Source organism: Bubalus kerabau, chromosome 1, assembly GCF_029407905.1.
Source record: "Bubalus kerabau isolate K-KA32 ecotype Philippines breed swamp buffalo chromosome 1, PCC_UOA_SB_1v2, whole genome shotgun sequence".
Classification (NCBI taxonomy): Eukaryota; Metazoa; Chordata; class Mammalia; order Artiodactyla; family Bovidae; genus Bubalus; species Bubalus kerabau.
Window position 1 is genome coordinate 148,212,977 of NC_073624.1, and position 25,147 is coordinate 148,238,123.

Genomic DNA, 25,147 nt, shown 5'->3' on the forward strand with positions numbered 1-25,147 from the left:
CCTAACTCTAGGATTGAACCCCAGTCTCCTGCATTGCAGGCAGATTCTTTACCATCTGAGCCACCTGGGAAGCTGTTCAGTTAAGGAGTTAATAATTTCAAGTGTGTCATCTTTAATTTTCTTTTCCTTTACTCCCCATATTCAAACATATATCACACTTTGACTTCTCCTTTGAAATGCCTCAAATATATTCCTCTCTTTTACTTTTAGGCTCTCTGTACTTCACATTTGGATGACTGCATCCATAACTGCTTTCTCGTGCTTGCATAAGCTATGCCAAGGTCTCTCACCAAACTTCCAGGCTCTTCCATACCCTTCCCAAAACTTCATACCCTGATCTGTGATGTGGGCTTCCCAGGCGGCACTAGTGATAAAGCACCTGCCTGCCAACAGAGCAGACGTAAGAGATGCAGGTTCCATCCCTGGGTTGGGAAGATCCCCTGAAGAAGGAAATGGCTATCCACTCCAGTATTCTTGCCTGGAGAATCTCATGGACGGAACACTCTGGAGGACCCCAGTTCATAGGGTCTCAAAGGGTCAGACTGAGTGACTAAGCACATGATTTACCATAACATTCACTTAAGTCAGGATGCTCTTTTCCCCATCTGTCATTTGGTCATACTCTATATTTATTATTCTTCATTAAGTTCTAACTGCTTTAATTTGCTTTCCTCTTTTACTAGATATGATACTTAACTATTTCCCCCCTACCTCCAGTGTATCTGTCAGATGTGATAATTATTCCTAAAGCATGATTTCTATCTAAATTACAGAATGGGCCCTGAACTAGATTCTGTCTCAGCATCTTTCTCTAACAGATAAAGAATTTGAGGCCCAGAAAAGTGATGAAGTTTATCAAGAGAAAGTCACAGAAGAGTCTGTTGTTAGGACCTCAGAATGTGGTTCATTGCTTCTTCCATTATTCTCTTCTTTTCAGTTCAGTTCAGTTGCTCAGTCGTGTCCGACTCTTTGCGACCCCATGAACCACAGCATGCCAGGCTTCCCTATCCATCACCAACTCCCGGAGTCCACCCAAACCCATGTCCATTGAGTCGGTGATGACATCCAACCATCTCATCGTCTGTTGTCCCCTTCTCCTCTTGCCCTCAGTCTTTCCCAGCATCAGGGTCTTTTCGAATGAGTCAGCTCATTTCCAGCCTCGTTTCTAAATTTCCTATCCTGAAATACTTGATTTTTAATATTTACCCTTGTCTTTAAAATTTACCCTATTTTTCCATTTCGTAGTTGAAGTGCTGTGTTACATATTCAGTGACAGTTATAACTGGGACCAGAGCTTTTAGGTTTGAAAGTTAAACAATTTCTGTTGTGTAAAGGGACATTGAGGGGGATAGCTGGTAAGTCACTGATTGAATCTTTAAATATCCCTTAGATAAATTATAGTGATACAGGAGTATCTTCAATATATTTGACTCAAAGTATTTGCATGTGTATATGTATGATTGCAACAGATGTTTGGGTGGATTTAGCCAATTCCAGGACATATTTTCTCACCTATTTCTTTGACCATGTGTAAGGTGATGACATTCTGGCTATAGACAAAGAAATGAACTAGTTCAGGAGTTAAAGTCAAGGTGATTATGTGATGCTCTAACAAGTGAAGTAATACAGTTGTTTTGAATGTGACTGCATTTAAACATTTTTTATACAAACTATTTATTTATGGTGTGCCACATAGCTTGTGGGTCTTAGTTCCCCAACCTGGGATTGAACCCATGCATTGGAATCATGAGTCTTGACCATTGGACCCCCAGGAAGTCCCCTCTATACAAATTTTATGAAGATCACACTCCATTTAAAGTTACTTTAAAATACTGACTTTGTTTCTTGTGCTGTAGTGTGTTACCTTACACCCAGTGGTTGTATCTCCCACTCCCTACCCTGTCTTGCCCCTCCCTCCCTCTCCTCAGAACTAGATACTAGTCTCTGTGTCTGTGACTCTGCTCTTTTGTTACATTCACTAGTTTGTTTTATTTTTGAGATTCCACATATATATGATATACAGTATTTTTTCTTCTGCCTTTTTTTCACTTAGCATAGTACCTTTCGAGTCTGTCCATATTGCTGAAATGCTAAGATTTTGGTTTTTTTTTTATGGCCAAGTAATATTCTATTGTGTATATATATGTACCACACATCTTTATCCATTCATCTGTTAATAAACACTTACGATGTTGTTATAAATATGACCTCATTTTTTCTTCCTTTTTAATCTGGCCCATTGGTTGTCTTAAAATCCCCATCTCTTGAGTCAGGAGCTCACATTGTTAAATTGCAAGATTCATGGTCTTTTTCAAACAAATAATGGCTGATGTGCTATGTATACTTAGGTTAGTTATCTCTTGATAGAGTTGGATATATCCAACTCATTTGGTAGAAATTGAAGATTGAAGGAATTCCCTGGCTGTCCAGTGGTTAGAACTCAGTGATTTCACTCCCTGGTTTGATCCCTGACTGGGGAACTAAGATTCTACAAGCCAGCATGCCTTCCCCTCACCCCCTGAAAAAAAGGGAAGACTGCTGTTGGTGTGGGCTAGCCCTTTTTAAACACTGCTAATGCTGTGTAATAGGAAATTGTCTCTAAAACATTGTTCTAAGATAAAAAAAAATGTACATAAACTCTTAGGCTCATTAGTATGTTTTTTTTCCTTCATCTCTGAGCATGACTTGTACTCTCATCCAGTGAGTATTTTTATTAACATACTATAAGCTACACACCAGTGAGTACTCCATCCTTCTATCCTAAATTGAGTAGGCAACTCATGTTTATGCATTAGTGACTTTGCTTGAACTATTTGTTTTATGATCTGGGAAATAATTTTGGTCTCTTACAACTGAAAATGTTTCGGAAGTGACTTTGAAAGTTTGAGTACTAACTTTGGGTAATAGAAAACTCTTTGAAAGGAATGGAGTTGAAAACTAAATTTCAGAGTCATTCAAGGATGGACATGTGACATTGCAGATAGTGTCTTTAACTTCCTGAGAGGGTTGTTCTGTGATGATGGATACATTATATGTCTTCATTATCTAATATGGTGGCCACTAACCACATGTAGCTGTTGAGCCCTTGCTCCTTGAAATGTGGGTAATGTGACTGAGAGACTGAATTTCTCATTTTGTTTAATTTCCCTAATTTAAATTGAAATAGACATGTATGGCTGGTGGCTGCTTATTGAAAATGTGATTAGTATAGAAGATTACAACATTTAGAATATATTATATTTAAAATACTATTTTATGCCTCAGTTTTTAAAATATGCTCATGGCTTATTTATAACTGGAAGTTTGTACCTTTCACTGTCTTAATTTCTTATTCTTAATGCCTTCTAATTCTTAAAAGATAATGAAGGGGGGGAAAAAGGTAATGAATATTTCCAGTTACTTGCGTATGTTATGGGCTTAGAATAGAGTCTCAGAAGCAACAGCAATACATCGACCAGTGAGTATCTGTGCATGGAGGCATCAAAAAGGCTTGTGATTTCTGTGAGGATCACTTCTTAGGAAGGATGTTGAGTTGAAGATGACATTTAGCAGACTTGTTCACATGATTTAAAATTTGGGTTTATATTGTTTTAGTAAATGCACAAGTTATAAGGAGAATCTTCCATGTCTTCTCCCACATTGCTTTTTCTCTCCATAAGGTGTAAGATTGCTTTTGAACATATATTGATATATGGTAATTTCAAAGGATAAAGCATTGCTTGACCAGTGCCTTAAATAATTTTGCAGAAGGTGAAAGAAAATGAAGTTTCTTGGATCAGTTTGAAGTTTTTTTGTTTGTTTCTTTAATGCAATTTATTAAGGTTTTTTTTTTTTTTTTTGCCTAAGGTTACTCCAAATTATTTTTTTAATTGACATATAGTTAATATACAGTGTTGTGTTTGTTTCAGATGTATAGCAAAGTGATTCCATTATGTGTATATGTGTGTATTCACATATGAAGTTTTGAACTTTACTATTTTGGAAGGGTGACTCATCTTAGTAAAAATAGGTATAAAGATAATAAAAATTTTTTCATTTGTGAGTTTGATAAGATAAAGGGACAGCAAACAGGACAGGTTTCTCTTGTGTGTTTTAATGGTGTGTTCCCAGCTATTCAATATATGATAACTACTGGTATGTCATAAAATGAATACTTCCATCATACGAAACTGATTTTACATTAAAAAATATATATATATTTTACATTTGTCCTTGTTATTAACCTCTGGTAACCTTCGGTCATTTAGGGCTTATTTCATAGGTCTATGGAAGTATTGATACATGGTTATAAGTATCTGTTTCAGATGTATCATGAGACCTTCAACAGTCATTTTGAATCAGGTACAGATAAATGAACAGACTGTTCCAATGTGGATAATTGGAAAAAATCTCCAACTGATAAGTGTTAGGCCACTTATGGAGAGAGAAAGATTAAGTCAGAGATTCATACCTTTGTTCTTTGCAAGCTGTAGAATTATCATGCAGAATATTGATTTTACTCAATTCAGAAGAGTAGCGAATGCTGTATACAAAAAATATTCAAGGATAGCTTCTTAGATCTAGCTACAAAAGAGAGGAGGATTAATAAGTTTTAATGAAATGTACTTTATTGAGCTTAAAATCTCAAACAATTTTAAAAAGAGCAATATTATATAGACATATAAAAGCCACAGCCTATGCACAATGATTTCACAAAGTTTGAATTAACTAGCTAGTAGTGTGCAGCGACTACTAGAATGTAAATTTCCTTCCCATAAATTTCTCCTAGCATTTGAGCCTTTTGGTACCTGTCAGTCTGCATTGTAGTTTCTAATTCATCACATTGACTGTCAACAGTGGAAAAGAGATTACGGATATCAGCTATCATCCCACCTACTTAATGCGGGGCTGCTATATGTTGTCAGAGTCTAGAACACCTAGAAAAGCTGTAGGAAAAAGCTGTTTGTGAGATACTGGCTGTGAGCCCTTTTACTGTGACAGTTATTGATACTTGCCAGTGTTCTGGACATTGGTACTAGCCGAGTGAAACAGTAAATCAGAGGTCAGAGCTCACGTAGGGGAAGGAGATGCAGGCATGATTTGAATCACAAGAGGTTACTTTTGTCAAATACAGAACATCAAATTGAATTTTTAATTTTTCCTTTGTTCTCTACCTGTCTTGTGTTTACATGAGAATTTTGCTTCTGTTATCCTAGAAAAGTGGTTCTTAAGCTTATTGGGGTTTCTTACCCTTTTGAAAATCTGATTAAAACTTTACACTTTCTTATCTGTACTTTTATGTACAGTTCCAGAAGTTAACAGGATCTACTGGTTAGAACCTGTGCTGTAGTTTTGTACGTTTCTTTCCATTCTCAGTGCAGTTAACCTCATTTTGAATTTGCATTGGTGTTAAGACATTCCCCACTTCTCTTTATTTTGTTAGTCTTGGTTTCTCCTTTTTACCCATTTATGGCATCTGACTTATCTTAAAAACAAAGAGAATAAAATATTAATGTTGTGAGGGTTTAGGATTGTGTATTCAGGGCATGCAGTAGGTTTTTTCCCCCACCTTAGAATCTTTTTTTTCTCCCTTCATTCTTTTTTAATTTTTAAAAAGCATGTTTTATCAGGGAGTAATGTGTAATTTATATGAATTCCAAACATGATTACTGGGATTTGCTTGTTTTTGCCTCACTTTGTTGTTGGTTTGCTTTATTTTTAAGAATTAATCTGGTCACTTTAAACAAGATTGATGATGAACTTCACAGGTCTAAAGATTCTCTGGTAGATTCTAGACTAGGTGCTTTGGTTAATTCATAAATGGTCTCTGTTCTGTACCTGTAAGACACAGTATTGTTCTTTCTGTAGTTATTAACTAATAGCTGTTGAGCAGCATTTTTTTTCAGGTTACTCTAAGATACAAGCAAGATGCTTTGGAAAAGGGAGTGTTACATGAGCAAATACTGTTTTATGGTGACCTCTTTTGAGATTCACGGTGCTTAGTGGCATATTAAATGTTCTGAGGATTCTTGCAGTAAAAACATGTACTTAATTTGCTGTTGCGTTAACTTTTAAAACCTTGGACCCTTTTTTTCCAAACTTAATGTCCTGGGGAGCAAGTCATCATTCTAGGAGATAAAGTTTTGGGAAGGGCAGTGCTAGACTGCAGTTTAGCTTTGTGTTTAAACTGTTCCTATCATCTGTTTGCTAGTTTTACAGTTTTTTAATACAGAGTTGAAGTATAAGAAATACATGAAAACATCCTTGATAGTAGGATGTTTTAAGGGTGGATCACTTCCAGCAACACTGTCCTTAATGTATGATTCTAATCTGTTTGAGGGTAAAACAATACATTCTAGATGAGTAAAATAAGATAATATATTTTTTGCTCTTCCTGAAAATATTTCTTGAGGGTACTTTAGCCTCTTGGTCTAGCTGAGGTTGGTTGGGTTCATTCTGTAGTTTAATTTTATAGATTAAGGTTTTCTTGTATTTATCATGACTTGAACAAATATTTAAAGCCATTGGAATCTGAGGTGAGGCATTACTGAAATTTTTCTTTAGTTTTTTTTTTTTTTTTTTCCTTCACTAAGCAGTGGCAGACTGTAATGCATAACCAAGCACTCATTGAAAATTCCTGGAAAGGATTCAAATAATCTTGATTTTTTTTTCCCCCCTCCCCCCCCCCTTTAATCTCATTTTAGCTGCATTGGGTGTTCAGCAGCCATCTCTCCTTGGAGCATCTCCTACCATTTATACACAGCAAACTGCCTTGGCAGCAGCAGGCCTTACTACACAAACCCCAGCAAACTATCAGTTAACTCAAACTGCAGCATTGCAGCAACAAGCCGCAGCTGCAGCAGCTGCGTTGCAACAGGTGAATGTTCAGGTTTTAAAATGTGACATAGAAAACTTTCAAATCTGAGTAGCCAAGGGTAGGTACTTGTACATTTTAAGGAATGAGTAATTGTGGAGTTACATTATGCTTATTTTTTTCTGATGATAAGAATTATTTATGCCCAGGACATAACAGAAGTGTAGCTGCAGAGTCAAAATTCTAAAGTCCTTATAGCTTAGTTATTTGAATAAAATTTCATTCTTGATGAATCTGAAAGTATAAATAATCACTTTTGTTTATTTTAGATGAAGTGTAGCTGTTTAGAAAATTCCTTTTTAGTGTAATGCTGGTTATGTATTTGAATGTATATGTGTGTATATTGCTTTTTGAGAATGACTAAAACTAATATCCATTTTTTTCTTTAAAAAATCTTTTTTCCAGCAATATTCACAACCTCAGCAGGCCTTGTATAGTGTGCAACAACAGGTTAGTTTATATTTCCCATGTTAAAAACTGATTTTTAAAAAGTCATTTGTTCCAACTAAACTTATACAGATTTTAGTTCTCCTCGGTAACCTTAATGTGTGATTTGAATTCTTCTGGAGTGGAAGAAATGTGGTAGGTATAAAGAAATGTCTCCAAGGGAGAGGAAGCTAGGAGAGAGGTCCTGAAAACTCAAATCCTAAACCAGCAGCCAGTCTTTGTCACATGTTTTTATGAAAGCATGTAGAAGATAATCTGCAAAGAATCACTCTGAATGAATCTTTGGCCCAGTACTCCTGTTTGAAGCCTTCAGGCCTGTGTCCTGTACTAGACTACAGGTCAAAATGAAAAGCTCCTTTTTCCCATTTGAAGCCTAAACCCTAGACAGACCATTGACTTTCAGCCTTTATTTATTTAAAGCAATGGAGCCCTACTCCCCCCCGCCCCCCCAATCAAATTGTATATTGAAATCCAGTATGTAAAATATAAAAATAGTGTTGGAAATGGGAGGAAGCGTCCCGTTGTAGTTCCCCTATTCCCAGGTCACAGTTGAACAATTTGAAAGCACCTTACTTGGACTAAAGTTTCTTTGGCTCCTTTTCCCCAAGCTCATACTCTAATCATCATCTTCAAGGGTTATTATATCTATGATGGTAAGAAAAACAGAACCCAAGGAGAAACATGTCAAGCAAAGTAGAAAGTCTGCCTTTACACTTACTTTAGTAGTTAGGAAATACATTATCAAAGCCTGTGTGTTGTTTTGAACCACATCAAAATGGCAATACTCAAATGTTTTTGCCCTAAAAACTGCCATTACTTATCCATTCTTAACTTTCAGAAAAAGAAATTTGATGGATTTAACATTTATACTGTTTTGAGTTAAAATGTCATATAGATTGTTTTATCCTAGCTTTTTAAGTCTAGTAAGGATTTATTAGGAAGATTATTAGTCACAGTGAATAAAAAGTCATGAATAGAAGAACTGAGATCTTCAGATTCTACCATTGGGCTTAAAACACTAGTTAGAAGCTAATAAACATTAATGTTGTCCCAGGAGAAATCGTACTTAAGCTCAAATCTTACCCTGCTCAGTATATCCACAGCTCAGAAATGATGCCCATGCCTTCCTCAGACTGCTTGCCTAATCAGTAGGAAAAAAGACCTTTTCCTCAAGTTATTAAGCATCATCAGGAGATGCCTGCTCTTCTAGCTATATACTCTTTAGTACTGTTGGGGCACTAGAGCATGATAAGAAAACTCCAGGCTGGGCAGCTTAAGAATGTTGAAACGTGACAGGGAGAAGGAGCACCAAGGATAAGTATTTCTTTGGAGACCCTCCTGATGGTGAATAAAAAACACAGTGCTGAAACTTCATAAAGTTACTTTTCTTCCACAGAAGAAAAATTTAAAATTTCTCCCTTCCTACCAATTCCTTTTGCTTTCTGGTAATGTTCTGTTTTGTTATTGCCGTCAAAACTCTATGTCAGAATGTGTGGTCTTTATCTTTGGCAAATCTGACTGTGAGGAAGTGCTTCTCATTTTATGGAGTTTTATATATATATTAATTAGACATCTAGCAAGTAATATTTTTGATATAGATAGCATACTGATGATATTGAATCATTTCTGTAGCATGGTAATTAATGTGGGACAGAACCGGAGGTTTCCCCCACTAGGGACTTGTGGGTTTTTTTCTGGGTGTTATTCCTATGAAATAGCAAAAATAATGTCTTGATCCTTATTGAATGAGTTATATTTAAGGTCTTCTGCAGTTGTTACAAATACTTGTAGGAAACCTCAACCTGATGACTTCTGTTACTTTTTATCTGTTTCTTAGTTAGAAATAAAGTAATCATTTAATAGAAATTTTTCCTTTTGTAAAGCATCCTTGAAACAGCAATTCCAATTGATCCTTATCTTTTTTCTTTCCTGTTTTTGTTTGGTTTTTGTTTTATTTTTAGTTACAGCAACCTCAGCAGACCCTTTTAACACAGGTTAGTTTGGCATTACTTTATTTCTTTTGAATATCTGAATGCAGAGTAGACTAAAGTTTTATTCCTATTCTGGGTTTTCTTTCAGCGTTTAAAAATGAATATTTGTTGGAGTCATAATAGATTAGCAAAATAATGTTGAATAAAGCATTGTTTTGCTTTTTATTTTATGCTATTTGATTGCTGATCCTACTGTGATCTAGTTTGAATAAATATGAGGCCTTATTTTAAATTTAATACTGATTTTTTGGCTTTTACATTTTCTTTGTAGCTTAAATTATTTTTAGGGATTTTTTTTTGTATATGTTATATCTTCATTTGACTTTATTATAGGAAAGTTATTGTAATGCATTATCAACTTAATTTTCAGCAGCATTAAAAATTTTGTTAACTTTTGATACATAATGCTACTTTAGGCTTTGTGGACCACTTACAGTCTATGTTGCATATTTTTTTCCCTTTTATATAATTCTTTAAAAGTGCAAAAACCAGGAATTCCCTTTGTCCAGTGGTTAGGACTCCATGCTTTCACTGTTGAGAGCTTAGGTTTTGATCCGTGTTCGAGGAACTACAATCCTACAAACTGCATGGCACAGTTTTGAAAGAAATAAAAAAACGTAAAAACCATCTTTGGCTAGTAAGTTGTATAAAAATCATAAGCTGTGGGCTGGATTTGGCCCTTGAATTTTGGTTCAGTGGCCCCTGGTGTACGCAGCTGTTAAGAAAGCAGAACCTGTAATAATAACTGAGGACAGTGATTGCCCCATGGATAGGGAACTAGATGGCAAAGGAGCAGAGAAAGTTTTTACTCTGTAACCTTTTGTACCTTTCACAATGTTGAATCTGTTACTTTTAAAAAAGTACATTTCGGTTGAGAAATCAGCCTCATTTTGTTTTTATAAAGAAGCTAAAATTGGGACTTCTTGGTGGTCCAGTAGTTAAGTTGAGCTTCTACTTCAGAGGTTACGAGTTTGATATCTGGTCTGGGAACTAAGATCCCACATGCCCTGCAGTGCAGTCAGAAAAAGGAAAAACACAGCTAAAATTGATTAACACGTATATCCTATTTTCAGTCTTCAATAGTATGATTTCCAGACTAAATAGAGAAGGTGTAAAAGTTAGCCTCTTAGAATGCTATGCTTACTTGCTCAGTTGTGTGACTCTTTGTGACCCCAGGGACTGTAGCCCACCAGTCTCCTCTGTCCGTGGGGATTCTCTAGGCAAGGATACTGGAGTAGGTTGCCATACTCTTCTCCGGGGAATCTTCCCAACCCAGGGATCGAACCCAGGTCTCCAGCATTGCAGGCAGACTCTTTACCGTTTGAGCCACCAGGGAAGCCTTTTCTTAGAACAGCATTTTCCAAAGTGTACCCGTATTTTTTTTTTTCCCTGTATATAATTCTTTAAAGGTGCAAAAACCAGGAATTCCCTTTGTCCAGTGGTTAGGACTCTGTGCTCTCACTGTTGAGAGCTCAGGTTTTGATCCTTGTTCAAGGAACTACAATCACACAAACTGCATGGCACAATTTTGAAAGAAAAAAAAAATGTCTTAGGATGTTAAAGAAATGTCATGAGAATTTCGTGGCTGTAGTTTTAAGAGATGCTGAGTTCCTTTACTAATTATAGAACTGGACTCACCTTTTATTTTTTCAATTGTAGAACGTCGAGACTTGCTTTATTGGGAAAGTGTAAAATGAATTATGGAATTTTAGTTGAATCATGATTATTCCTTTCTTTTTAATGATTTTATTTCTGTTTATATACAGAAATTTTAATAATATGTTGTTATTCATGCTTGATTATGCCAGAAAAGACCAATGAAACTGTTACCTTTTCCCTCAAGTTTTATTGAGTTATAATTGATGTATGATAATGTATTAGTGTAAGGTGTACAGCGTTATTTAATATCATATATATGTATAGTGAGATGGTCTTCACAATCAGTTAACATGTATCACCTCACATAAGTGAATTTTTCTTTTTCTTGTGATGAGAACTTTCAAAATCTACTCTCTTAACAAGTTTCAAATGTATGATACAGTATTGTTAACCATAGTTATTACCATTCTGTACATCTCCAGAACTTATGTTTAACTGGAAGGTTGTACTTATTGATCACTACCAGTCGTTTGCCCCAGCAGACTCGCCTCTGGCAGCTACCAGTCTGTTTTCTGTTTTTATGAGTTCTTTGGTTTTTCTAGATTCCATGTATAAAAGTGAGATCATACATAATTGTATCTCTCTCTCTGCCTCATTTCACTTATCTAGGACTTTACTGAGTCTTTGTTGTGCTATTATGGATTTTGAATTTCTAAGACAGAGCTAGAATAAGCAGTGTTTTTTAAAACTCATTACACTATGGTGGCTTTTTTCCCCTGAAACTTCCCTGTAAAAGCATTCATCTGAGGGAACTTAATCATGAAATTGATTAAAAAAAAATTTTTTTTCAGACTTGAGTTGCATCTTCAAGGCGTACCTACGTATTAAATTGTTTTTAGAATTTTGAGTTAGTTTTAAGTAGTCAGTTTTTATTTCTAGACTACTTGTAATCCTTACCTTAATTTGATGTTGATTTTGTTTTATAGCCAGCTGTTGGACTGCCTACAAGCCTTAGCTTGTCAACTCCTCAACCTGCAGCTCAGATAACTGTATCATATCCAACACCAAGGTCCAGTCAGCAACAAACACAACCTCAGAAACAGCGTGTTTTTACAGGGGCTGTCACAAAACTACACGATACATTTGGATTTGTGGATGAAGATGTATTCTTTCAGCTTAGGTAAACTTAATTAGTTGTTGGCAGATGGCTGCTTGTATTTAGCGTTAAGTATTTTGATAAGACACCTACTTAGCTGGGGCATGGAATTGTGGTTTAGCTATAGTTTTCTGCTTTAATAATTCAGCCTGTACCTGTGACGTTTTTTGATGGAGAATGTGATGAAAGATCTCTTTTGATTATTGAATGCTCTAGTCATTATGAATTCTTTATAAATGTTTTATAGGGGTGAGTTTACATTTCTAGTTATTAATGAACAGACTTACAGTAAGGTTTAAGATTAAAATAATCATATACTTTGTAAAATTTAATCTTCTGTTTGATATACCTAATGATAATACATATGTAAAATGTTGTAGCTTCCCTGGTGGCTCAGACAGTAAAGCGTCTGCCTGCAATGCAGGAGACCCAGGTTCAATCCCTGGGTTGGGAAGATCCCCTGGAGAAGAAAATGGCAACCTACTCCAGTATTCTTGCCTGAAAAATCCCATTGAATGGAGGAGCCTCGTGGGCTACAGTCCATGGGGTTGCAAAGAGTCGGATATGACTGAGCAAATTCACTTTCACTTTACTTAGTTGAAAAAAAAATAGGATTAAATGATTGATAAACGAATGGATTTGAATTATTATTCTGTTCATGTAGTGGTGGTTGCAGGAAATATGTATTTCCTTTGATATTTCAAATTACTTCTAATGAACTTCCTTAGAAGTGCTTTGAAATATTAAATTTAATTACTATGTAAGATTTTTCTGTTTAAGTGGGTCTCCTGTTTTCTATATTTTTCTGCTTAAGTCTCAGAGGTGTATCTACTTTTTAAAAGAGATTTTCAGGCTTCCTATTTCTGGTGTACTTCACAGTGTTTAGTATTAACATATAAATCTTTTTTGGAAGAATTTCTTCTAATAGTGTTTGTATTTAACTTAATTTTTTTTTCAGTGCTGTCAAAGGGAAAACCCCCCAAGTGGGTGACAGAGTATTGGTTGAAGCTACATATAATCCCAATATGCCTTTTAAATGGAATGCACAAAGAATTCAAACACTACCAAATCAGGTATATAAAATAGTATTCTAAAAACTTGGTTATTGAGTCTTCCAATTAACAAAGATTTTTCTTTGTTTTTTAAAATGTTATTTCTTTTTGTTAAGAATCAGTCCCAAACTCAACCTTTACTGAAGACTCCTCCTGCTGTACTTCAGCCAATTGCACCACAGACAACATTTGGTGTTCAGGCTCAGCCCCAGCCCCAGTCACTGCTGCAGGCACAGATTTCAGCGGCTTCCATTACACCACTATTGCAGACTCAGCCGCAGCCTTTATTACAGCAACCACAGCAGAAAGGTATTACAGACTAAAACCTAGCTGTTCAGTTATTAAAATAATGAGACTATGCTACTAATGACAAAAAAAAGCAGGGACTAGTAGAATACCTAAAAATAAAGTTAAATATCTTTTGTGGAGAATTTCTACTTGTATAGCGATCAGGAAGTGTTTTTATACAGGAAAATGTATCGAGAGTTCTTACAAACATGACATTGTATATGTATGTAGAGTCTGGTTACAGCACCTCACTCATTGAACAATAGTGCATCAAATAAATGAACTGTTTTAAATTTCTGAAGCAAATTGATAATTTGTAACTCTGTATACAGTTTTCTTGGAAATGGCAACCCACTCCAGTGTTCTTGCCTGGAGAATCCCAGGGATGGGGGAGCCTGGTGGGCTGCCGTCTCTGGGGTCGCACAGAGTCGGACACGACTGAAGCGACTTGGCAGCAGCAGCAGTAGCATCCAGTTTTCTTACCCCAAAATACTAAAAATGATAGTCTTAACTTTTGCAGAAGTCTACTTAATTGGTACTTTTTTTAAATGTAATTGTGGCATTTTCTGTTTTGTAAATTGGCACAAACATAACATTTATAAAACTGATTGCAGTTAATTAATTACTATTAAATAAACACCCATGTAATCATTACTTGGGTAAAAAAGTACATTATTAGTTAACTCCTTTTCTTTTTTAACAGTTTTACTCTAAGTATGTATGCTCATAATACACTTCAGCCTTGCCTGTTTTTGAATTTTACGTATGTGATTCTGTCTATATAATCTTTTTTATAATAATTTTGTTCATTATATTTTAAAGTTTTTCATACTTTGTTTCATGTGGCTCTAATTTCTTTGTTTTCATTATTGGATAATGTTCCATTGTATGAATATTGTACCATTTATGTTTTTCTTTGGTAAATGTACTATTTCTAGTTTTTGTTTTCTGAAAACATTGCAGTGAATGTTCATGATGTAGGCATTTTGACATTTCACCCATTAACATAAGTGTGCCTTTCCTTAAAGAGAATCTTTTCCTATTATTACCACAATCTATTGTCACTTCTAAAAAAAGCATTTAAATACTTTATTTATATTTAGACACCCCCAGTTGTCTCCCAGATATCTTTTAAAAAGGTTGTTTTTTGTTTCCTGAACGAAAAGGCAGTCAAGTTTCATGTGTTGTATCTGGTTATGTTACTTTGGGCTTCCCAGGTGCAGGAGACAGCGGGTTCAGTCCCTGAATCAGGAAGATTCTCTAGAGAAGGAAATGGCAACCCACTCCAGTATTCTTGCCTAGAAAATCCCATGGATAAGGGAGCCTGGCAGGCTATAATCCATGGGGTTGCAAAAGAGTAACTAAACAGTAGCAACAACAGTGTTCCTTTAGTATTTTTATTCCAAAATAATTTTCCATTTTTTCTTTCTTCCTTTATAGCATTGACTTTAAAATACGGGTCTAGTTGACTTGTAAATTCTGTTATAATGTTTTATTCTGGATTGTGTGGATTCCTTGTGGTATTTTTACCTTGTTCCTCTTTCTGCCATATAAACTATAAAGTAAAAGTTAAGTCTAAAGGCTTTTGGCACATTTTAGGTGATGTTTTCTAATTCGTACTGCATCATACTAGGAGGCACATGTTGTTAGATTCTTCCAGTATTATAGGTGGTGGATTACTTGGTCAAAGTGATGGTCATAGATCTCTTTTTATAAAGGTTTTTCTCTGTGTTGAAAATGTCTGGATGATACTCTGGTGCTGCGAGAATGTCTTGTGTAGCCAACAACAAGGGTTTGTTGTTTTTTAATGTCTTTGATTTAATATCTGTAGGTCAGAGATTGGCACATTGTAGCCCTATGATTTGGTCTGTGGCCTGGTTTTGTATGGTCCTTGAGCTGAAAATGATTTTTACACTTTTAAATGATAGGTTAAAAATATATAAATGTGCAAATCACCCCTGGCATTTACCATTTATGGGTCACAAAACCTAAAAGCCAAATTTTTCTATATAAAATTTAACCCAGTGATGCTTTTAAACTTCATTTAAATAAGTTAAAATATATTTTTCTGTATCTTTTAAAGCTGGTTTATTGCAGCCTCCTGTTCGTATAGTTTCACAGCCACAACCAGCACGAAGGTTAGATCCACCATCCAGATTTTCAGGAAGAAATGACAGAGGGGATCAAGTGCCCAACAGAAAAGATGACCGAAGGTATGTTTTTAGAAGTATACTTTTGATAGTGGTGATGGTTGTACAGTGTGAATGAATGCGCTTAATGCCACTGAACTGTAAACCTCAAAATGATTAAAATAGATTATTATATTGTGTGTATTTTACCACAGTGTTCAAGAAGTTATTTAAAAATGTACACCGTGAAATGTTGCTTATATTTATATATATGCTTATACATATTAAATTTACTTCATTAAAGAACTCTTTGATAATGCTAGAAAAAGTAATTTTAGAAAAATTTGCTTTAAGTCGTGAAAGAGAAAGAGAAAGACGTAGATCCAGGGAAAGATCTCCTCAGAGAAAACGTTCCCGCGAGAGATCTCCTCGGAGAGAGAGAGAACGGTCACCTCGGAGAGTCCGACGTGTTGTCCCACGTTACACAGTTCAGTTTTCAAAGTTTTCTTTAGATTGGTAAGTTCTTTTTTTCCCCATTGTTTTCTTAAATTACTAATTTTGTACTTTTTGTAATTCGGAGGAATGTGTTACATTTAGAGAATTTTTTTTCTGTATAATTTTGATTTCATAACATTTAGTTCTTAGTTATATAAGAGCAGAAAAGCAATTTGAATTAGCATTTATGTTCTTTGCAAGATTGCATTGTTTTCATACACTCATTATAGGTACTAGCTATTGAAAAAGGCAGCCCCTCTGTAATGAAGTTGTTCCTTAAAAGTAAAATTATTTAAGATTCTAGTTTATTGATGACTTAATTAAGGTCATGCATAGTTCATTGTGTATGATGAAGTAATGATACAGTACTGACCAGTTACTTCAAGTTCTCTGTGGTTGTGCAGTATAATAGAAACATAGTTCTGTGTATGTACTTAACAGACATATAACATAGACACATATGTGTGTATACATATATATGTATTTTAGCTTTTGAAATCAGAAGTAACTGGAAGGTTAGCAAGAATTTTTAACCTTCACTTGTGAAATGGAAATTATATTAACTATTCAGAACTAATTGTGAGGTTGGGCTGATTTCATATAAGTAAAGCACTTAATCCATTGTATGGCAGTTGTAGATAGTGATGGCTGGGATGTGGTGGCCAACTAGGTGATAGGTGCAAAATTGTAATTCATAGAGAGGCAAATTGAGAAATGACTAATCGACTCTAAAGGAAAGGAAGAATCCTCTAAAAGCCTTGGAACTGATAGTTGTGTATAAGATAAATTAACAGGTGGTAAAAGCAAATTTACAATAAAATAAGAGAAATGAATCAGTGAAAGTGTTTAAAACTGTTTGACATAAGAACAAATAACTATGTAGTTCAGTGTCTTGAGAGGGTATTGCTACATTCGACAAAGTGTTCATAATAGTGACCTACAAAAATTAAAATTTCTACTTATTCAGTTTTATATTGAGTAAACCAGGGTAGTGTTTAAGCTACTCCATGCCCCCAAAGTCTTGCTTGATGACTTTGCTTAGTTGTTAGGTAGATGTTGTTCATTTACTTTTGCATGTGGTAAAATCAGTAACGATTCTTAATTTTATTAGTTTTCTTGTTACTCCTGTTTACTTGTATATTTAAAAAATATGTCTGCATATTTCAGAGGAATTCATTTGAAACAAAACCACATGTCCAGATTAACTAGAGCAGCTCTGCTTTTAAACTCATCTGTTCCTAGTCTCAATTGCTATTCTGGGAGGAATTGATACTTAGGATGTAATTGAGCAGCTGTCTTTATCCTTCCAAGTTAAATCTTCATGGTATCACTTCCTCACTTTGAAGTAAATTCCCAAATATCAGAGGAACACATTACAAATAAAAGTTATTTTAGAGTTGCCATATTTCTTCTCATCGGTAGTTGTGGAAATCAAGATTTTCTTCTAGTAATGTGATTATAATAGGGGATATATGCCAAGAAGTGGTGATGTTTCATTCATTTATAGATTTTATTCCTGTGGGATAAAACATGACTTCAGAGATTCTAGTGATGGAAAACTAAAACTATTACAGTTTTTGTTTGTAACACTTCTTTTAAAAAACAATAACAACACTCAAATAACCACATTTTTTATATTTTGACAGTAAAATTTTATCCAAATATGTCAACAACTGTAATAACAAGCTTATAATTCTATATTTTAGGTTTCAAATGAAAAGACATCCCTGTGGATACATAGAGCTCACATTTTGTACTTTCTGTTTTTTAAAAGGACAGTGTAGTTAATCTTATCTTACACACTATTGGTATTTTCCACTTTTCATTATGTTTTTAACATATTTCTCAGCCTTTTTACTAGATTGATTTACTTTTGAGTGTTTCTCCTTTAAATGTTCTGTTTCATAGGAAAAAGGAAATCATCCTTTAAAAATAAATATAGTATGTTACATTTAAAAGACAAGAAACATATCCTCTCTTTACATAATAAATCAGGTATGGATCTTAATCATTAAATAGAGAGGTATAGAGATGCGAAGAAATACAGGTTTTATTTTTTTCTATACTGTATAAGCCTGATGGAGGAGCTGTCATACTCATTGGTGCTATTCTTATCCCTTCTTTGTATTCATTCTGTATGAACCATAATTTTCTCAAAAATACAGCTTCAGCTGAAGCAGAATTGATTTTGTTCAGATCTGTTCTGGAACTTGGTTTGAAGTTATTTCAAAGGGTCTTCTCTAAGTGAATTTTAAGCTATACACAAATAATAAAGAAGGTAACACGTAGGTGCTATTTATTCAAAACTGTAAATAAACGTATTTGAAAATGACATTTTCATATGCTTCTATGTAAATGTAAAGCTCATTAATAGTTGACTATTCATTTTCAACTGGCTTTTAACTGTCAAATTATGTATTTATAGCTTTAGAATTGAGTGAATCTTTGCATAATCTTTGGTGTTAAAGGCACTTTATTCACTACTTATGTCTGTTTTTCAGTCCTAGTTGTGACATGATGGAACTAAGGCGCCGTTATCAGAATTTATATATACCTAGTGACTTTTTTGATGCTCAGTTTACATGGGTGGATGCTTTCCCTTTGTCAAGACCATTTCAGCTGGGAAATTACTGCAATTTCTATGTAATGCACAGAGAAGTAGAGTCCTTAGAAAAAAATATGGCCATTCTTGATCCACCAGATGCTGATCATTTATACAGTGCAAAGGTTTGTATTCTGTGATACACAGCTAAAATTTCTGAGCAGTTATTTGTATTAAGAGTGTATGTGAAGTTAATCTTCAGAAAGTATTATGTTTTAAGACCTGAAAGCCTGTGTTTTCTTCTTGTCTGCCTGATTCTGTTTGGTTGTTAAAATAATTTAACCTCTTTTTTGCTTTAATTCTTGAGCTGTAAAACTGTGATATTGCGTCAACATTTTGAACCTTATAAAATGTGAAGATGAAGTTCATTTTATTGAGCTTTTTGAAATGTTCTATGGCTTCTGATAGATCCAGATAAAATGTTTTGTTGGGTAAATGCACCATATTTTAGTCTTTGGGATAACATTGAGTGTATTGCTTATGGTCAGTAGTTTTCTGCTATTTGATAAACATAGATCAAAACGCCTTTTCCTCCAAAGTTACCTATATAATTATAAGGTATCCAATACCATTTCTGCTGTAGCATTTTCCATTTTTACAAAAAAAAAAAACTTCAGCTAAATGTTATGGAAGGATAATTAGTAGTGCTTCTCATTTTTTTACATTACTTTAGACTTTTGACAGGATTGAATTATTTGACTATAATAGGTAATGCTGATGGCTAGCCCTAGTATGGAAGATTTGTATCATAAGTCATGTGCTCTTGCTGAAGACCCACAAGAACTTCGAGATGGATTTCAGCATCCTGCTAGACTCGTTAAGGTAAACTGAAAGATTTATTTTAACTTTAGGTGTATATTTACTTTGCTTAGTTCTGTCCATATATAAAATTTAAAAATACTACCTTTTAAATTTTGTTGATTTGTTCTATAATTTATTTTAATATAGTTACAGCAGTCAATGATGTAGGTGTTTTTCTCATTGCAGATTATGGCTGTATCTTATTTATATGTCGCTAGTTCAGCTGTCGTTCTGATGCTATATATTTGAAGCATAATAAAATCTTAGTGGATTTAGTGTATCTGGATGCTCTTAAAGTGTGAATTATAGCTTGTTTTCTTTAAAAGAACTTTTTATCTGAGGAAATATTTTAGAAGGATGAGTTATGATGTATAAATCCTATTCCATTGCTGAAATGCAGTGTGGAACATGATGAACTGAACTCTTCCTTGACTGACAGATACCAGAGGTAGTAAAAATGGTATTGGAAAGGTTTGTTCCTTTCCTTTTCAAGTATTTAATTTGTAATTTAACAGGTTACATAATACATGTAAATGATTCTTTTTTTTAAATTAGTTTTTAGTGGGCATGAAAGGCAAGGATGAAGCCATGGCCATTGGAGGCCATTGGTCTCCTTCGTTGGATGGACCAGACCCAGAAAAAGACCCCTTTGTGTTGATTAAGACTGCTATTCGTTGTTGTAAGGCTCTGACAGGCATTGATCTAAGTGTATGCACACAATGGTAAGTACTAATTCATTTCTTGATTAGAAATGTTTTTCTAATAGTTAATGTAGATGTTCTTGTCCATCAGCCTTCTCCCCCCCCACCCCCACCCCCCACCCCCGTATTTTAGCAATCTTGATCATGCAGATAATCTCAAAGGAAAATGCTCGTTTGTAGCAAAAGTTTATTTGGTGCCAAAAATGTTTGGGGGAAAAGGATTAAGAACTAATCAAAATAAACTGAAAATATTAATGTTCTGTTACGCTGTACTTTGGAAGTTGGATGTATGTTGAAAATATTTTTCATTTCATGCATAGCTGGAGAAGATCGTCAAGAGAGAACTTCATTTCATTATAATTCTTTTGTTATAAAATGATGTAGTTGCTGATTATTTTTGTTCAGCCATATTTTCTCTTGAGGCTTATTTGTCTTGTGTATTTTAGTGTATTTCTTGTGATTTAATTGAGAACATTCTTTTTTTAGCACATGAAATCTGAACAGCTATCCAGCTTCTTCAGGTATTCTCTAAAATATGGGTAGCTCTGTAATCAAACTTGACAATGCCTTGGGGAACATATTCTTCTTTTAACCATAAAATATTGTACAAATGTACCAAAAGAGGAACTATGGCTTCTATAATTTTTTTTTCTTTAGACCAACCTCAAGTTCTTGCAGCAAAATTTCTTTACTTGATGTGCTACAAGTGAACTAGGGTCTTTAAAATGTATTTTAGAATTTTTTTTCCAACATGCTTCTTCCCTTGCAACAGGTACCGTTTTGCAGAGATTCGCTACCATCGCCCTGAGGAGACCCACAAGGGGCGTACAGTTCCAGCTCATGTGGAGACAGTGGTTTTATTTTTCCCGGATGTTTGGCATTGCCTTCCCACCCGCTCAGAGTGGGAAACCCTCTCCCGAGGATACAAGCAGCAGCTGGTCGAGAAGCTTCAGGGTGAACGCAAGGAGGCTGATGGAGAACAGGCACTGAACGCTAATCCCTTTTTCTATTTCCGCTTCTCACAGGCACAGGAACACAGGCACAAATGCACACCACACACTACATAACAAACACACATGGAGGAACATAACTGGTAACAGCGACTGGTAATCCAGCTTTCAGCAGTATAGTTGTATGTTCTTTTCTCTTAAAAAAAAATTTGTCTATTATGCTAACTTTAAGAGTGCTGAGACCTCAAAGGAAAATAAGTTGTGCTTAAATTGCACAGAATTTTGTTTTTATCATAGGTCTAGTTGCTGGAATCTGGGACCAGTTGTTGAGCAAGATTCAGTATTAAGCCATTTTAAACATTTTGCCATTTTCTAAAATTTAAAAAATTTTCTCTTTCACGGTCATCATTTCTAGTCATGGATATTTGAAATTGGACAACCACAAGTCTGAGAGATTTGAAATTTCAGGCTATGTGGCGGCATCTTTGGTACATTTGAAAGGTCTGACTAAATCAGTCGTAACTTTGGGTGGTTTGAAAATTGGGGCAAGATCACACACTGTGTGGTTAGTGGAGAACCGGCAGTGTTTGTGCATCCCTGATATCCTTTGTGTTGTAATTTATCACCCTTTTGTGTTTCACAGATCTGGCTTTGATTGGCTGATGAGTGTCTTTGTGATCAGTTAAAAGTGGTAGAATGTATGTACGTGGACTTGCCTAAATAATAACTTTAGGAGAAGACAATCTGAAACATTTGTGACCTTGCACAGATCAGCAACAGACTTTTAAAAATTAATTAACCTTTATTTTAAGGTTTCAGAATAGTAATTCTGTTCTTAACTTTGTATATCAGGATGAAGAAGAGAAGGATGATGGTGAAGCTAAAGAAATTTCCACTCCTACCCATTGGTCTAAACTTGACCCAAAGACAATGAAGGTAACTTTGAAAGTAATGATATTTAATTAGAAATCTATGAACAGGAATAGAGGATATTGTAGACAATAGTTTTTCAGATATAAGTCATTAAAAATGAAGTCCGCTGGTTAAATATAGAATTCTGTGTTGTGTTTGTGTGTGCAAAAATAGTTCAGCCAGTATCTGGTGAATGTAATATGCATATGTGTATGGTGTGAGCAATATTGTTTTCTGATTTGGAAACTGACCAAGAGTTGGAATTTCTGCATTTAATTTACTTAAATTCCAGGAGAAGGAATGAAACATAGGAAACGATTATCCAGTTCTTAAATGAATTTAAAAGTAAAATGTGGATTCATAATGCATCTGAACTAGGAGGAAGGTAATTTAAGACCCTGTTTTGAAAATCTTTGATTAATACTTAACGAGTTTTTCTTTGCTTCCCAAGGTCTTTGGACCTGTTATCTTTTGACAGTTTTGCATCTCTGGGTCTATACTGTGAATGTAGATCTAGAGAGTCACATATATAAATTCTATGTAGATCAGAAACTTGATTACTTTTGCAGCTTTCTGTTTATTAACATATAAAAGCTGACCTTTTGGTTAACTTCTGTCCTCAGCAAAATCAGAGTTTTTCTTATGAAACTATAGTTTTTAAGCCAACATTGATTTTTAGTAAGTAGAGAATATATATTATAATTTTGACACTCTTGCACTACTCCTCAACATCAGGTTTGATATAGAATCCTATAGATTCAGAAGATTAGATTAAGCCTGCAGCCCAAAGAAATTTTTGTCTAACTGATGGCTTCTCTATTGTTTCTTAGTTTAAAACATTTGTATTTCTTTGACTATAAATATTATGCATGCTTATTTTAAAAATTAGTGTATACATAAAATATTGAAGAAAAAATGACTCAAGCCTGTCACTCAAACACAGCAACCTTTCTTAAAAATTAGATGTATTATCTTCTGTTATTTTTTCTGGGTATAAAGTGTTGGCTTGGTTCTAATCATGTATCAAAAAGTTCCATCTCATCCTTTTCAATTAATAATAGTGTTTCCCATGTAATTTATTTTTAAATGTTTTATACTGTTCCATTCAAATGATGTACTGTTTTTTCCTTACGTATTAATACTCTTATTGGATATTTTGTTTCTTCACATTTTTGGATGGAGGGATTATGACAAAGAATGTATAACAAGTTTTTTTTCTTGTCTATAAATTATTTCCTTAGAGTAAATTCCCAGAGACTAGAATTTCTAGGTCAAAGAGCATTAACTTCTTTGAAAGCATCTTAAAATATGTTGCAAATTACTTAAAAAAAATAATTCTGTCAGTTTGCATTTTTACAAATATTTTATGAGCTGTACAAGGGTCCCTTTCACCAAAACTTTTAAAAAACTCATACAGAAGATAATTGCATGATTCCTTATTTCATGATCCTGTTTCCATTTTCTGTGTTTTTATGCTGTGTATGTTTAGGTAAATGATCTCCGAAAAGAATTAGAAAGTCGAGCTCTTAGTTCCAAAGGCTTAAAATCCCAGTTAATAGCCCGACTGACAAAACAGCTTAAAGTAGAAGAGCAAAAAGAAGAACAAAAGGAATTAGAGAAATCTGAGAAAGAAGAGGAAGAGGAGGATGATAGAAAATCTGAAGATGATAAAGAGGTATATACTAAATCATTTCAATACTGTTACACTTAATATTGGTTTATAGGGTTCTTTGAATATGTATGTGTATATACTTCTATTAAGATATAATTTACGTAATAGTAAAATTGATCCTTTTAGTGAAAAGTTGTGCAAGTTTTGACACGTACTTATGGCCGTTTAACCACCACCACAGTCATCATATATATAAAAAAGGTCTGTCATCCCCTAAAGATAACTTATATTAATACCTCTTTGTAAGCATTTTCTTCTCCTACCTGGTCAGCCTCTGGAAGCCACTGATCTGTTTTCCTATAGTTTTGCCTTTTCAAGTATATCATGTAAATGGAATTATATAACCTTTTGAGTCTGACCTCTTTAATTTAACAATGCATTAGAGATTCACCCATTTTTATTGTGTGTTTCTGTAGTTCTTGTTAGTTGCTAAATAATATTCCACAGCATCAGTGTATCAGTGTTTATTCATTCTTCACTTGAGAGACATTTGAATGATTTCTATAAGTCAAGTGTTTTCAATCCTTCCTCTTAAAAATGAATAATAATGTTTTAGATATTAAAAAATCAAAGAAAATCTGCTTGACAGAGCTATTAAGTTCAGAGATTGAGTTTTGATGAAGTGCTTGTCTGAGAATTTTGCTGCTTTAAAGCTGTGTGCTTGATTGCATCACAGTTCTAAAGACTCAGAGACCGTTTATTCACTCTTGTTTGTGCCTCAGTCTTATATGCCCAGAAGAATAACTTCCGGGTGTTTTCTGAATTTGAAACATGGGGGTGTCAGAAGTGTGTTACACCAACAGTAATTGGATAAACCAACATTATGTGTGTACTAATGGAATGTATTGTGAAAGTACACATCATTATTTATTAAGTCTTCCTACCAAAAATGTTTTACCTTCATCTAACTGTAAGAAAACAGATTTAGAATGTATGAAATTTTACAGAGCAGCTTGTCTGAACTTTTCATAAATGTTCATGTGATGAAAGTAGAAAAATGGTTTAAAGAAGGTAATAATGACAACTGAATGCATTGAGTGAAACTTGACTGGACCCCCTGGATCAGGGTGGGAGGAGGGGAAGCCATTAACAGTATTTTTGAGATAATTGGAGAAATTTGATTATGGATGTAATAGTAGATTTGATAGTGGAATTATCTCAGAGTTGGCCAGCAGGAGGCATTTCAAGTTGACTTTTGTGTTCTTCCAAATAGCCTTGTGTCATCGTTTGAGGACTTCGCTTATTTTGCATTATGATATAAAGTGTTTTAGTCTCATTGATTACTATCCCTGCACTGTTTCTGAAGTCACCCATTTCCCCAGGAAGCCTTGGTACCTTTTAGTGAAGAGTGGTACATCATATTTACTGTGGTGTGTACTTTGAAAGTGAAGAGCTTACACTAATAACTCCAGTCCTACTCCAACATCACAGACTTCATTCTGGTTTTCTTTTTCCATGTATTTTAACTCCTTTCCCCAATAATGAGAAACATACCTTCT

General features: G+C 34.5%; 1 protein-coding gene and 1 non-coding gene across 8 annotated transcripts in view; both read left to right on the forward strand.

Annotated features, from left to right (window-relative positions):
- The window catches only part of CCAR1 (cell division cycle and apoptosis regulator 1), a 46,660-nt gene that overhangs the window by 4,648 nt on the left and 16,865 nt on the right, over positions 1-25,147 (forward strand). For 5 of the 7 annotated variants that reach the window (XM_055591385.1, XM_055591370.1, XM_055591360.1 and 2 more), the window contains exons 3-16: positions 6,684-6,856; positions 7,259-7,303; positions 9,262-9,294; positions 11,877-12,070; positions 13,005-13,119; positions 13,215-13,407; positions 15,470-15,599; positions 15,870-16,031; positions 18,512-18,737; positions 19,321-19,434; positions 19,969-20,135; positions 20,887-21,097; positions 21,917-22,000; positions 23,466-23,651. In XM_055591385.1, the coding sequence (XP_055447360.1) occupies positions 6,684-6,856; positions 7,259-7,303; positions 9,262-9,294; positions 11,877-12,070; positions 13,005-13,119; positions 13,215-13,407; positions 15,470-15,599; positions 15,870-16,031; positions 18,512-18,737; positions 19,321-19,434; positions 19,969-20,135; positions 20,887-21,097; positions 21,917-22,000; positions 23,466-23,651 (2,033 nt within the window). The remainder of the gene's footprint in view (positions 1-6,683; positions 6,857-7,258; positions 7,304-9,261; positions 9,295-11,876; positions 12,071-13,004; positions 13,120-13,214; positions 13,408-15,469; positions 15,600-15,869; positions 16,032-18,511; positions 18,738-19,320; positions 19,435-19,968; positions 20,136-20,886; positions 21,098-21,916; positions 22,001-23,465; positions 23,652-25,147) is intronic. The other 2 variants (XM_055591393.1, XM_055591403.1) reach the window with 2 other exon arrangements.
- Positions 19,773-19,837, forward strand: LOC129642638 (small nucleolar RNA SNORD98). The gene has a single exon (XR_008709893.1). It is a non-coding gene; the product is annotated as a small nucleolar RNA SNORD98 (small nucleolar RNA).